General features: G+C 41.4%; 1 protein-coding gene across 10 annotated transcripts in view; it reads right to left on the minus strand.

The window, feature by feature from the left end:
- KIFC3 (kinesin family member C3) overlaps positions 1 to 14,257 on the minus strand; it is a 60,362-nt gene that overhangs the window by 25,896 nt on the left and 20,209 nt on the right. For 7 of the 10 annotated variants that reach the window (XM_031949915.1, XM_031949911.1, XM_031949912.1 and 4 more), the window contains one exon: positions 11,400 to 11,599. The exons of 1 other annotated variant lie outside the window; for it this stretch is intronic. In XM_031949915.1, the coding sequence (XP_031805775.1) occupies positions 11,400 to 11,599 (200 nt within the window). Of the gene's footprint in view, positions 1 to 59; positions 391 to 11,399; positions 11,600 to 14,257 lie in introns of those variants that run through there. 2 more of the 10 variants (XM_031949918.1, XM_031949920.1) reach the window with 1 other exon arrangement.

Below are 14,257 nucleotides of genomic sequence, written 5' to 3' on the forward strand. Positions count from 1 at the left end.
AATCAACATAAGATCTTCTGTTTAGCAGTTAAGGTCCTCATGACCTGGCCTCTTCCTACCTTTCCAGTCTTCTTACTCCAATCCAATGACACCAGCCTATTTGCTATTCCTCCAAGATCCTTCATGTCCTGAACTCCAGACATTTCCATTGGTTGTACCTCATGCCTGGAACTCTCCTTCCTCAACTCTTCTTTCTGGCTTCCTTGTCTTCCTTCCAGTCTTGGGTAAAGTCCTCCCACCATCTGTAAGAAGCCTTTTCTGGTCCCCTACAACCTTGATGCCTTCCCTCTGAGTCAGCCCCTCAATTTCCCTCTCTATATATCCTGTTTGTAAGGTCATTTGCTGTGACTATGAGCTCTGTGATGAAAGAGACCGTCTTTTTGCTTTCCTTTGTATCCCTAGCACTTACCATGGCCTGGCACATAGTAGGCAGTTGATAAATGCTTACTAGCTTGCTTTTTCTCTCCAAAATGGGAGAGACACTGCACTGGGTCATTGAATAAAATCTGGAAACAAGATTTCCCAAGAAAGTCTGGCCAAGATCAATTTCTCTTCTCCTCAGGCATCTCAATAGGAATACTTGTGAAATTTTCTCATTGGCAAGAAAGCAAAAAACCCTCCCCTCTGAAAAAATGAAAGCCCCATTGCCAAAAACATAAACATTAAGTCATCTTCAAAAATACCTCTCATGCAGGAGAAGAAGGGATACCTGTTCATCCACTTGGGCTACATATACAGCAATGGGAGCCCAATTATTTAGCAGTTATGCACCAAAGTGGTGTTTGAGGTTTGTTGTCTACCCCAAGGGCTCCATTCTGAGTCTGACAGATGACATAATGCAGGTGCAAAATGCACAAGATGTTTAAGGTAAGCACATCTGCCTGGGACGGGCTTTAAAAAAAAAAAAAAAGTGAATGTCTCATTTCATGAGCAGAAGTGCACGCTCCCTTCCTCAGTGGTCAGCTTCTTGGAGAGGATACTCAAGAAGAGTAGAATTTGCTCCTGTGGTTTGGAGATGAAGGAAAACAGAGCACAGAGGCAGGAAACAAGGTGAAAATCAAGAATGCAGGAAGGCAGGATTGAGAAAAAAAATCAATTGAAAAAATTTAAATTAAAATAAAAAAGCAAAAAGGAGATAGGAGGGGAGAGAAATAACAGCATGGAGTTTGAAGGCATATGATATCCAAAGGAGAGAGTAAGTAATTTGAATCTGATCTGGAAGCAAGGGTAAGCTAGAAGTCAGGAAATGATGTTGTCCAAATTGTAAGGTAGGAAGGTATATTCAACCTGCTCCAAGTAGAGATGGCTGATCAACAGGAAGGATGGAGCAGGAGGTCAAAGTCAGACTGAGGTGAAGGTGTAGACCATCAAAACAACCAGAGTACTGATAGAATATAAATTTGGAAGCAACTTTAGCAACTCAAGATGACGCCCTGAAGCAGGTTGGTCTTAGGAGTAAATACCAAAATGGAAGATTGTCTAGTCTATTTGATTCTAGAAATAGAGAATTTATTGAGTTGGGAAAGGAAGATCTGGGTCCAAATCCTGCCTCAGATAATTGGTGACATCAGGAAAAATATTTAAACTTATAGGACCTCAGTTTCCTCTTCTGTAAAATGACAGGGTTGGACTCAATGGGTTTTTTTTAGATTCTTTCCTGCCCTAAATCTTTGATTGAGAGGAGCCTTTCCATTTTAGAAATAAAGCAGTTGAGGGCAAGAGAGATGAAGACATTTGCTAAAAGTGACACCAGGGCTAGATCTGAATCCAGATCCATACCACTGTGCCTCTTTAAAAATTATGCTCCAACTCAAAGTTCTCCCAAAAACAAGCCCAGAAGCTGATTTTTCCCAATTCTCAATGCAGAGACAAGCATTTCACAGCTTTAACGGAAAAAAGGAAAGATTCATTTCCTCCGAGCCTTATCTAAAAGTTGATACAATCTCACTATTGATAGTGTCATGTCACATCCTTGTGACCTTGGGACAAGAGACAGACACAGCTGTGCATTGGAGAGGAATATGTTAGCTGCATAGACGGGGCTCTGAGAAGGATGATGTAGGGGAAGAGAGGATGAAACGATGCATCTTTGCTCTGAGAGGGACCTTTCTAAAGGAAAGGTAAATGCTGGCTCCAAGGCTGGCAGCCTGCTCCTGTAGGGTCAACAAGATCAAGAATGATGTGACACATAAGAACATTCAATGCCCCTGGACAGGACAGGATAAAACATCTGGAAATAACCTTCAGTGAAATAGTAATCCACCAGAACCTTTGACTTATCAGCCAGGAATCTCGGGTTCACAATTAACTTATGCAAGGTCACAGAGCTGGTATGTGGTTGAACCAGATCGGCTGAATTCCCAGACCAGGGCTCTCTGTCCACCACAGTCCAAGCTTTCTAAACAGGGCCAGATCATAGGGGTGACCCCAAATCCAGGTATGACCCCAGACTGACCTTGTCCCATCAAGAACTCAAGCACCCACTAACTACTCTAAAGCGGGGCTCAGCCTGAAGCCTGGGATTGGAGTAAAGGGGGGAATTTGAGGTTGGGGGGAGCATTGTCACCTGTTTCTGCCTTCCAGTCAGGAAAGTGTTTTTCATCTTTAAGATCTGCTTGTGGTTGAAATACATTCTGGACATCTCTTAACACCTTGTGCTCCTCTTTCCCAGGCTCCAAAATAGTCAGAGAAACTGAGTCATCAATTAGCCTGGAGAGGAGACCTCCTCACCTCACTGCCCTACCCATCTCCTGGGAAAATGGGAAGTCTGAGCCTGTCCCTGATCAGATTCCCAAGTCATCATCCTCTGCAATCACATTAAGTTATTTAAAAAAAAAAAAAAAAAAGGTTAAGAAAAAGTCATCTGCCCTGCTCAGGTATGTGTTTTCCCAGCCCTAAGGTGTGGCCATTCTACTTATCACTTTTTAAACATGTTAATTATCTTCTTTCCTTGGCCTATATGCTAATGAACTGCTGACCACAGAGAATTGTTTATCTCTATTTGTGGCCCCCCCCATTTTGACAGAAAGCTGAGACCTTTCTCCAAACAAGGGTTTAAACTCCATAAAACAAAACACACAGACTGAAAAGAAAACCAACTATAGTGAAAAATAGTTATTAAAATGTTACTAAAAGCAAATGAACAAATAAACAGATCCCTATCCAAGAACCCTCCTCTGTATGAAGCTGGATCAAGACTCACAATTCTACTCAAAGTTTTAAACTAAGCAAACTTGAGACCAGGTTCAAAGATAGCAACACTCGGAGCTCCCCTCCACAGATCCCTATTTTGAAAGTATTTGCATTTCAGAAAGAGGACTATGGGAATTGATCACAACATAGTATTTTCATCATTTTGGGGTTGTTGTTTGTTTGCTTTTGTTTTTCTTTCTCTTTTTTTTTTTCCTTTTTGATCTGATTTTTTTCATGCAGCATGATAAATGTGGAAATATGTTTAGAAGAAGTGAACATGTTTAACTTATATTGGATTGCTTGCTGTCTAGGGGAGGGGGCTGGGGAGAAGGGAGGGAGAAAAATATGAAACAAGGTTTTGCAAGGGTGAATGCTGAAAACTATCTTTTGCATGGCCTCTACCTGAATACTCCCAGTAATGAGGGGGTCACTACTTCAGAAACAATTCCTTCCTTTACTAGATGGCTCAAATTGTTAGGAAGTTCTGCCTTCTATAGGGCCCCAAACCTTGGAATATAGATTATAAATTCCAAGATCTCAGAAATCTCTGCAATTGAGAGGTAGGGAAGATAGACTAAGTATGTGCACGTGTGGCTCCAAAATCTAGAAATCAGGAGGATTCCAAGAAAAGGGAAAGGCAGCAGGGCCCAATGGGTAGGATTCCATCAGACTTAAAACTCGGGAAGGGCAAAGATATCTCCAGGCCCTTCTCTGATCTTGTCTTGTTCCAGGAAGAAATGACCCTTTCTTCCTCAGTCTCCCCAGTCACTCTTTCAATACCTTCTAACTTGAATTATGGATAGAATTGAAGGCAGGACTCACCCCAGATGATAAACAATATACAGAAGGGAATGGTATCCCCAGTTCCAAGTACGGTACCTTTTAATTCTGTTTATTCCATAAGTCCCTGTTTAGTGTCTAAGAGTATCCAAAGGAGATAAGACCCAGGATGGAGGAAAGAACGCTAGCTAAGGAGAGAGAAAGCCTGGCTTCAGATGCTGGCTATGTCCCTTATTAGCTGTGGGGTCATGGACAAATCACTTTATATCTAGGAGCCACATCTGCTCCTCTGTAAATGAGGAGGACTGGATTCCATGACGCTGATAATAAGCAGCGCTCATATCATTTTCATGGTTTGCAAAGCACATTATATCTTCTCACTTGAGATCCTCACAACAGTCCTGTGAAAAGTCTCTCTCTTCATTTTACAGATGAGAAAAAGGACTTCAACAGGACTAGTCAGAGTGTGAGACGAAATTTGAACTCGAATCTTCTTGACAACAAACCCCCATTTCTCTAACTCATTGCACCCCTAGTTCCAGGTCCCTTGCAGTTCTAATAAGCTCTCCTACCATGAATTTACAATCCAATCAAAGGGAAAATAAGCAAGCAAATGATACCAGAATAATGCCATGCATACAGCAGATGCTTACTAATTGTTGGCTTGAATAGATTAAAGGGAAAGAAGCGACTTTGAAGCTGGAATTTATTCTAGATCTCCTAAAAGCCAAAAAGACAACAGGCTTGGGCTTCTTGGGATAAGTTCACAAAGCTGCCTAACCCCCTAATTTCTGTGACAATTAAAAGCTCTCCTTGGCTATGTGCTAGAAAAACTAAGGGATGCAGAGAGAGGACTGTGAAAACTGAGTGTGGACCACGACATAGCATTTTCACTCTTTCTGTTGTTGTTTGCTTGCATTTTGTTTTCTTTTTCAGTTTTTTCCCCCTTCTTGCTGCACAAGAAAAATTGGATCAAGATAACTGTATGTATATATATATATATATATATATATATATATATATATATATACATATTTATTTAACAATATATTTAACATGTATTGGATTACCTGTCATTTAGGGGAAGAAGGGGAAAATTTGAAACACAAGCTTTTGCAAGGGTCAATGTTGAAAAATTACTCATGCATATGTTTTGTAAATAAAAAGCTTTAATAAAAAATAGAAAAAGAGAGAGAAAGAGAAAAGAGAGAGAAAAAAGACAGAAGAAAGAGAAGGAAGGAAGAAAGAAAGAAAAAGAAAGAAAGAAAGAAAGAAAGAAAGAAAGAAAGAAAGAAAGAAAGAAAGAAAGAAAGAGAGAAAGAAAGAAAGAAAGAAAGAAGAAAGATCACCAACAAAATCCAACAGCAAGAGATACAAAGAGAAATTCCATTCAGAATAACTGTCAACAGCATAAAATATTTGGGAGTCTATCTACCAAAGGAAAGTCAGGAATTATATGAGCTAAATTACAAAAAACTTTCCACACAAATAAAGTCAGACTTAAACAATTGGAAAAATATCAAGTGCTCCTGGATAGGTCGAGCGAATATAATGAAGATGACAATACTCCCTAAACTAATCTATTTATTTAGTGCTATACCAATCAGACTTCCAAGAAAATATTTTAATGATCTAGAAAAAATAACAACAAAATTCATATGGAATAATAAAAGGTCAAGAATCTCAAAAGAATTAATGAAAAAAAAAAATCAAATGAAGGTGGCCTAGCTGTACCTGATCTAAAACTATATTATAAAGCAGCAGTCACCAAAACCATTTATTTGGTATTGGCTAAGAAATAGATTAGTTGATCAGTGGAACAGGTTAGGTACACAAGACAGAATAGTCAACTATAGCAATTTAGTGTTTGACAAACCCAAAGATCCTCACTTTTGGGATAAGAACTCATTATTTGACCTAGGCATAAAGAATGAAATTATTAATAAATTAGAGGAACATAGGATAGTTTACCTCTCAGACCTGTGGAAGGGGAAGGTCTTTATGACCAAAGCAGAACTAGAGATCATTACTGATCACAAAATAGAAAATTTCGATTATACCAAACTGAAAAGTTTTTGTACAAACAAAACTAATGCAGACAAGATTAGAAGGGAAGCAATAAACTGGGAAAATATTTTTACAGTCAAAGGTTCTGATAAAGGCCTCATTTCCAAAATATATAGAGAATTAACTCTAATTTATAAAAAATCAAGCCATTCTCCAATTGAAAAATGGTCAAAGGATATGAACAGACAATTCTCAGATGAAGAAATTGAAACTATTTCTAGTCATATGAAAAGATGCTCCAAGTCATTATTAATCAGAGAAATGCAAATTAAGACAACTCTAAGATACACTACACACCTGTCAGATTGGCTAAGATGACAGGAAAAATAATGATGATTGTTGGAGGGGATGTGGGAAAACTGGGACATTGATGCATTGTTGGTGGAGTTGTGAACGAATCCAACCATTTTGGAGAGTAGTTTGGAACTATGCTCAAAAAGTTATCAAACAGTGCATACCCTTTGATCCAGCAGTGTTACTACTGGGATTATATCCCAAAGAGATTATAAAGAAGGGAAAGGGACCTGTATGTGCACGAATGTTTGTGGCAGCCCTTTTTGTAGTGGCTAAAACTGGAAACTGAATGGATGTCCATCAGTTGGAGAATGGTTGAATAAATTGTGGTATATGAAAATTATGGAATATTACTGTTCTGTAAGAAATGACCAACAGGATGATTTCAGAAAGGCCTGGAGAGACTTACATGAACTGATGCTGAGTGAAATGAGCAGGACCAGGAGATCATTATATACTTCAACAACAATACTATATGATGACCAGTTCTGATGGATCAGGCCATCCTCAGCAACGAGATCAACCAAATCATTTCTAATGGAGCAGTAATGAACTGAACTAGCTATGCCCAGAAAAAGAACTCTGGAGATGACTAAAACCATTACATTGAATTCCTAATCCCTATATTTATGCACACCTGCATTTTTGATTTCCTTCACAAGCTAATTGTACAATATTTCAGAGTCTGATTCTTTTTCTACAGCAAAATAACGTTTTGGTCAGGTATACTTATTGTGTATCTAATTTATATTTTAATATATTTAACATCTAATGGTCATCCTGCCATCTAGGGGGGGGGGGGGGAGGTAAGAGGTGAAAAATTGGAACAAGAGGTTTGGCAATTGTTAATGCTATAAAGTTACCCATGTATATATCCTGTAAATAAAAGGCTATTAAATTAAAAAAATATATATATATATATATATTTAACATCTACTGGTCATCCTGCCATCTAGGGAGGGGGGGGGGGTAAGAGGTGAAAAATTGGAACAAGAGGTTTGGCAATTGTTAATGCTGTAAAGTTACCCATGTATATAGCCTGTAAATAAAAGGCTATTAAATAAAAATAAATAAATAAATAACATTGTGTAACAACCCCCCCAAAAAAAAAAAAAGAACTCATTATTTGACAAAAACTGTTGGGATAACTGGAAATTAGTATGGCAAAAATTAGGCATGGACCCACACTTAACACTGTATACCAAGATAAGATCAAAATGGGTCCGTGATTTAGACATAAAGAACGAGATTATAAACAAATTGGAGGAACATAGGATAGTTTATCTCTCAGACTTGTGGAAGAGGAAGAAATTTGTGACTAAAGACGAACTAGAGACCATTATTGATCACAAAATAGAACATTTTGATTACATCAAATTAAAAAGCTTCTGTACAAACAAAACTAATGTAAACAAGATTAGAAGGGAAGCAACAAACTGGGAAAACATCTTCACAGTTAGAGGTTCTGATAAAGGCCTCATTTCCAAAATATATAGAGAATTGACTCTAATTTATAAGAAACCAAGCCATTCTCCAGTTGATAAATGGTCAAAGGATATGAACAGACAATTTTCAGATGATGAAATTGAAAGCATTATCACTCATATGAAAGAGTGTTCCAAATCATTATTAATCAGAGAAATGCAAATTAAGACAACTCTGAGATACCACTACACACCTGTCAGATTGGCTAAGATGACAGGAAAAAATAATGATGATTGTTGGAGGGGATGCGGGAAAACTGGGACATTGATGCATTGTTGGTGGAGCTGTGAACGAATCCAGCCATTCTGGAGAGCAATCTGGAATTATGCCCAAAAAGTTATCAAACTGTGCATACCCTTTGATCCAGCAGTGTTTCTACTGGGCTTATACCCCAAGGAGATACTAAAGAAGGGAAAGGGACCTGTATCTGCCAAAATGTTTGTGGCAGCCCTGTTTGTAGTGGCTAGAAGCTGGAAACTGAGTGGATGCCCATCAATTGGAGAATGGTTGGGTAAATTGTGGTATATGAATGTTATGGAATATTATTGTTCTGTAAGAAACGACCAGCAAGATGAATACAGAGAAGCTTGGAGAGAATTACACGAACTGATGCTAAGTGAAATGAGCAGAACCAAGAGATCATTATATACATCAACAACGATACTGTATGAAGATGTAATCTGATGGAAGTGGATTTCTTTGACAAAGAGACCTACTTCAGTTTCAACTGATCAATGATGGACAGAAACAGCTACACCCAAAGAAAAAACACTGGGAAATGAATGTAAACTGGTTCCATTTTTATTTTTCTTCCCGGGTTATTTCTACCTTCTGAATCCAATTCTTCCTGTACAACAAGAAAACTGTTTGGATCTGCACACATACATTGTATCTAGGATACACTAGGACATATTCAACATATATAGGACTGCTTGCCATCTAGGGGAGGGGGTGGAGGGAGAGAGGGGAAAAATCGGAACAGAAGTGAGTGCAAGGGATAATGTTGTAAAAAAAAAAAATTACCCTGGCATGGATTCTGTCAATAAAAAGTTACTATGATAAACAAAAAAAAAAAAAAAAAAAAAAAAAAGAAGAAGAAAGAAAGAAGAAAAAGAAAGAAAAGAAAAACGGATGAAATTTTGTGCAAGTTCTTAAAGGAAAACAATGGAGATGGAGTTGAAACTATCTGAGCTTGCTTGGACAGTGCATCAACACATAGCAGGCATTCACTAAATATTGAATTAACTGTGATGCTTAGAATCAATCAGTCAAGAAGCATTTATTAAGCTCCTATTGTGTCCCATTCATTGTAAGCTCCTTTATATCCCAAGCGTTTAGAATAATGCCCAGCACATAGTACCTGCTTTATAAATGTTGGTTGTTTGAATTTTTGGCAGACTAAAGAGAGGAAATTGAAGTCATTAGAAAATCAAATGTCATTAGAAAAAATCTCATCTTCAATTTTGATTGTGGTTGGGATTTTTTTTTTTTCTTTAAATATACAAAGCTGTGATTTCCTTAGGAACTAAGATAGGAGACATACTAGGTAAGGTGAAATACAAGCCGAAGAAGGTGTGGCCAAATGCTAGTTAAACCTCAAATCAATATCTGACCTGCATCCTTGGAACTGGTTTGGGACACTGAAAGAAAGCTGTTTATTAAATCAGAAACAATGATTAAAGAGTTTGGACCATTAGACAAGTGACCGCCTTATGTTAAGGAGGAGGAAAAAGGAAGTTACCCAAGAAATTACAAAGCTCCCTGATCTTAAAATCAATATACTGGCCCCAAATCCAAGGCCACCACCAGGATGGCCTCACAGAGAGTGGGGCCAGTGGGACTGACCTAATCTCTTTCTGTGATAAAAGAACTGTCTTTGTCTAACGCTGGCTGGCAGAGTTTGAGTGTGAGATAAGGTTTTACCCCATACCATGCCCTTCTGTAAAGTAGGAAAATACCCACGATTATCAAGTGGGTGGAAGGTCAGAAGCCCTACAAAGAGATCTGGGAACAGGATCTGACCTTGAGCCCAGAGCTGCTGGGTATTTTCTTCAGGGAATGACCTAGATGGTGAAACAGAATGTGCTCATTAGCTAATTCAGTGTGCAGAAGACACCAGGCCAGGGAGGCGACCAGCACCTCCAAACACAAGCTCCACTGTTCCATTTTGGTAAATGGGAGAAATGGTCAGACGAGACCAGAATGAATTAATTCGCTGAAGACAGATGCAGGGCATTATAAATAGACAGAATGTACCAGTAAAAGCTAGGAAAGGACAGGTTTTATGACAGGACAAAAGAAAGGGTTCCAGGCAATAAAAGGTGCACAGATTTTGGTGATTCTCCCTTTGGAGATTAACTTGAAATTGAAAGACAGGAAGAAGTTATGGAAGGAATAGTTACTGGCTCTGAAATTAGGACACCAGGGTTAGAAGCCTGGATTGGTACCTCATTGGTACCTCATACTGGTAACTGAGTAGGAACTGACATGTTCCTTCTCTCCAGGATTAATCTAAGTGACCCCAAAGGCCCTTCCAGATCTTAATCCTATGACCTAGAGTGTTCCTGAGAAAGCACTGGAAGAAAAAATTATGGTCCAAAAAAGTCCTTTACTCCTGATTTGTAGGAAGTATGAGTATTTTTCTTTTTATCAGCTTTCTTTTTTTGTTTTGAAGGAAGGGAGGGGGGAAAAAATAAGAAAGGAAGGAAGGAAGGAAGGAAAGAAGAAGGGAAGGGGAGAAGAAAGGAAGGAGGAAGGGAAGGAAAGAAAGAAGGAACAGGAAAGGAAGGAAGGAAGGAGGGAGGGAGGGAGGGAAGAAAAAAGGAGGGAAGGAAAGAAGGAGGGAAGGGAGGGAAAAAGGAAAAAAGAAAGAAAGGAGGAAAGGAGAGAAGAAAGGAATGAAAGAAGGGCAGGAAGGAGGGAAGAAATCTCCAAACTTTTAAAGTTAAACAAATATGCCTCTTTCAGTCAAAAACTGAACCTTATCCACCAAAGCAGCAATTCATCACTCCAAAGGTCCTGGGTCACTTCTCTCTAGCTGGCATTCTTACACTTCAAGAGTCTTATGAGTTTGATAATCTCAGCTACAAGACCTTCCAGAAAGCCAAGCTTTAACCCCTTGTGGGAAGCATGCTGCTCAGGACATGAAGGGGGGAATTAGGAGAGCAGTCCCAAGAACCTCAATAATTGCTGCAACCACTTGACCTCCTAACTCCTGCAACCAAACCCAAATGAAGCCAACTTTTTGTGAGACCCTAAAACAAGAAGGTTTTTTTTAAAAAAACTGGTCTTGGAATAACATAGTATAACAATATAGAGATTTCTGATACTCCAGAGATTTCATGAAACTTCTAGCTGGGAAAAAGCTTAGAAATCAGTTTGCCCAAATCCCTTACTTTACAGAGAAGACGAATGAGAAAAGGGGCTAGAAATGACTTGTCCAGAGTCACACTATAACTAGCCAGTTTGAACCCAACATTTGCTCTGGAGTGAAGCATGTTGGGTACCTCCAATAGGACCTAAATTCCTTAGCCCTACATTTAATCTCTCCTCCAGCATCCTTTGATGGCAAGAGTCAGTACCTGAGTTTGCAGCTGCGTGGATACAGCTTGCTGGTCGCTCTCCCGAAGGGCCAGCTTTTTCTGCAACGCCATTAACTGCTCCTGCAGTTGGCCCTTTTCTTCCTGGAGCTGGGACATGGACTCCACCATCTTCTGGATCATGGGTAACTGGCGGGTCCCAGATAGGCCTGAGCACTTCCCGGTGCCAAAGAGCCTCCCACCTGTAACCGAAAGGAACGTCAGAGGGGGACCCCGTCCCACAGGGCTCCCCGAGAAGGGAAGGGGCACTGGTGGCCAGGGTTCAGACACTGATCATGAAGAGAGATGGAAGCAGAAATGAGAACATCAGCGGAGAGCCCCCAACAGGGAGCCAAGATGCTTGCCCTAGAAGCAATTCACAAAAAGCCACAGGACAGATACCAGCTCCAGATGAACTCAGAGGGGGTATGGGGGGAGGGGGGATGACTCTTGTGGCTTGCTTAAGGCTTTCATGTTCCCTGCTTCAGGGTGATAAGGGGTTTGAAGGGGAAGAAGGAAGCATCCAGTCATTGCAGAGATATTAAAATGTTTCCTGGACCCCCTAGCCATTTCGCATCTAGCAGCTCTACCATTTTACAGATGAAGAAACTGAGACTCAGACAAAGAAAGTGAATTGCTCGAAAGTCTCCCAATAAATTGGTGCCAGAGCCAAGACTAAAACCTGGTCATTCTGAGCCTCCCCGTCCAGGACTCTCTTACTGACTTAAGTCACTTAAGAAATGGCTTTTTTGTGCTCTGAGCCGCTTAGGATCTGGACATTTTCTTAAATAGAGGTAACTGGTCAGTCCCTTCAGCATTGTGGGGGAGTCCAGGTAGTCAAGCCTCCAAAAAGGTTCTTTTTGGCGGCTGAAAAACCCTCCCCAAGACAACCCGAAGAAGAAATCCCAGACGTCCCCGGCAATGGGGGAGGAAGTAGGGGCAAGGCATTAGGGACCGCCAAGGGAAGGCCCTGCGCGGAGGGGAGGAAGCAGGAGTGGGGGTGAGGTCCCCACCCTGGGCCGGAGTGAGCACGAGGGCAGAATGGCGGGTGGGGGCCCCGAGGCCGGACACGGGAAGTCGGGCTTGCAACGGCCGCCCCCTCCCCGTTCACTCCCCACGCACCCGGGCCCAGTGGGCCGTCCGGAGGGACCCCCAGACACGCGCAGGTGTCCCGGGGCGCCGGGAGAGACGCTCTCTGACCCGGGAGCCAGCTGCAGAATCTAGGCCTGGGACAGCTCGCGCGGGGGGAAGGGAGGGAGGGAAGAGGGGAGAGGAGGAAGGTTAGGAGGGGAGGGGGAGGAGGGAATCCCACCAGCCAAGAAGTCCAACTAGCTCGGGGCGCGCTGGGAATGGAGGATGAGAACTCCAGTGCCCAGGAGCAAAGGGGGCGGCAGAGCCGGGCAGATGCAGAGAGGGGCAGGCTGCGGCTCCCGGAGGTGTGCCTGAGACAGGCAGCCCACACCCAGCAAGGGTCAAGTGTCACAGGGGGCAGCTCAGAGCTGAGGGGATCCCCTTCCCTGGTTTGACCCCCCCCCCCTCAGAGCAGCCCTCCCTCCTCTCCCTCCTCCTCCTCCTCCCCTCCTTTCTTCCTTTCCTCCTCTTCTTCCTCCTCCTTCTTTTTCTCTCCTCCTTCTCCTTCTGTGTGTGTCTTTCTCGGTCCCCTTTTTCTTCCTTTCCCTTCTCTTCTCTCTAATCCCCTTCTCCACCTTTTTCTTCTCCTCCTCCTTCCTTCCCTCCTTTGTATTCATTTTCTTCTTCCTTTCTTCATCTCCTTCTTTGTAGTCTTCATCTTTTCTTCTCTCTTTCTTCCTCTATTCCAATCCTCTTCTTCCTCCTCTTCTTTCTCTCCTCCTCCTGTTCCTCCTTCTCCTCCTCTTCTTTGTCTTCTCCTGCTCACTCCTTGTTCTCTCCTCCTCATCCTTCTCTTTCTCTCTTCCTCCTTCTCTCTTTCTCTGTCTTTTTCTCTCTCCCTCAGTCCTCCCTTTCTCTTCCTCCACCTCCCCTTCTCCTCCCACTTCTCCTTTTCCTTTTTTTCTTCCTTCTCTTCCTCCTTTTTCTCCCAATTCCTTCTTCTCCTTCTCTTACCCCTTTTCCCCCTCCTCTTTTCTCCCCCTTTTCCTCCTCCCTTTCTTCTCTTTCTTCTCTTCCTTCTTCCTCCTCTTTCTCCTCCCTCCTCCTCCTTCTTCTTCTCTTCCCCTTTCTTCCTCTTCTCTTTCTTCTCTTCCCTTCTCACTCTTTTCCTCCTTTTCCTCTTCCTCTTCCTCCTCTTCCTTTTCCTTTACCTTTTCTTCTTCTCCTCCTCCTCCCTCCTCTTTCTTCTTCTCTGTCTTTTTCTCTCTCCCCCTCTGTCCCTCCCTCCTTTCCCTCCTCTTCTTCCTCCTCCTCCCCTTTCTCCTTCTCCTTAACTGCTCCTTAGGTTCACAGGTTGGCAAAGGGTGGTTCCAAGCTTGTGTGAACAAAGCCTTCTCTTAGACTAAAACCACATTCCTATTTGGAAACTCCAAACCCAGTGTTGGCTTCCATATCATCACCGAACAGCCTTTGCTTAGAGAAAGGGATGATAAGGACGACAAATTATTTTTGGAATAAAAATAAAGACCAGGAAAGACGTTTTCAGGAAAAATACAATGTAAATTCAGAAGGACTGAGTCCATATAAAATGAGGAAGAGACCAAGACCGAGAGAGATATTAAAAACATAAATAGAAAGACATAGATTATGTAAAGAGATTTGAGATAGATGATAGAGAAAGAAAGAAGACAGAAGAATAGATTAATAGATGAAAGACAAAAGAGATATGAGATGATGGATGAATAGATGAAAGACTGATATAGATGAGAGAGAGCTGGATAGAGCATCAA

Source organism: Sarcophilus harrisii, chromosome 2 (genome assembly GCF_902635505.1).
Source record: "Sarcophilus harrisii chromosome 2, mSarHar1.11, whole genome shotgun sequence".
Taxonomy (NCBI): Eukaryota; Metazoa; Chordata; class Mammalia; order Dasyuromorphia; family Dasyuridae; genus Sarcophilus; species Sarcophilus harrisii.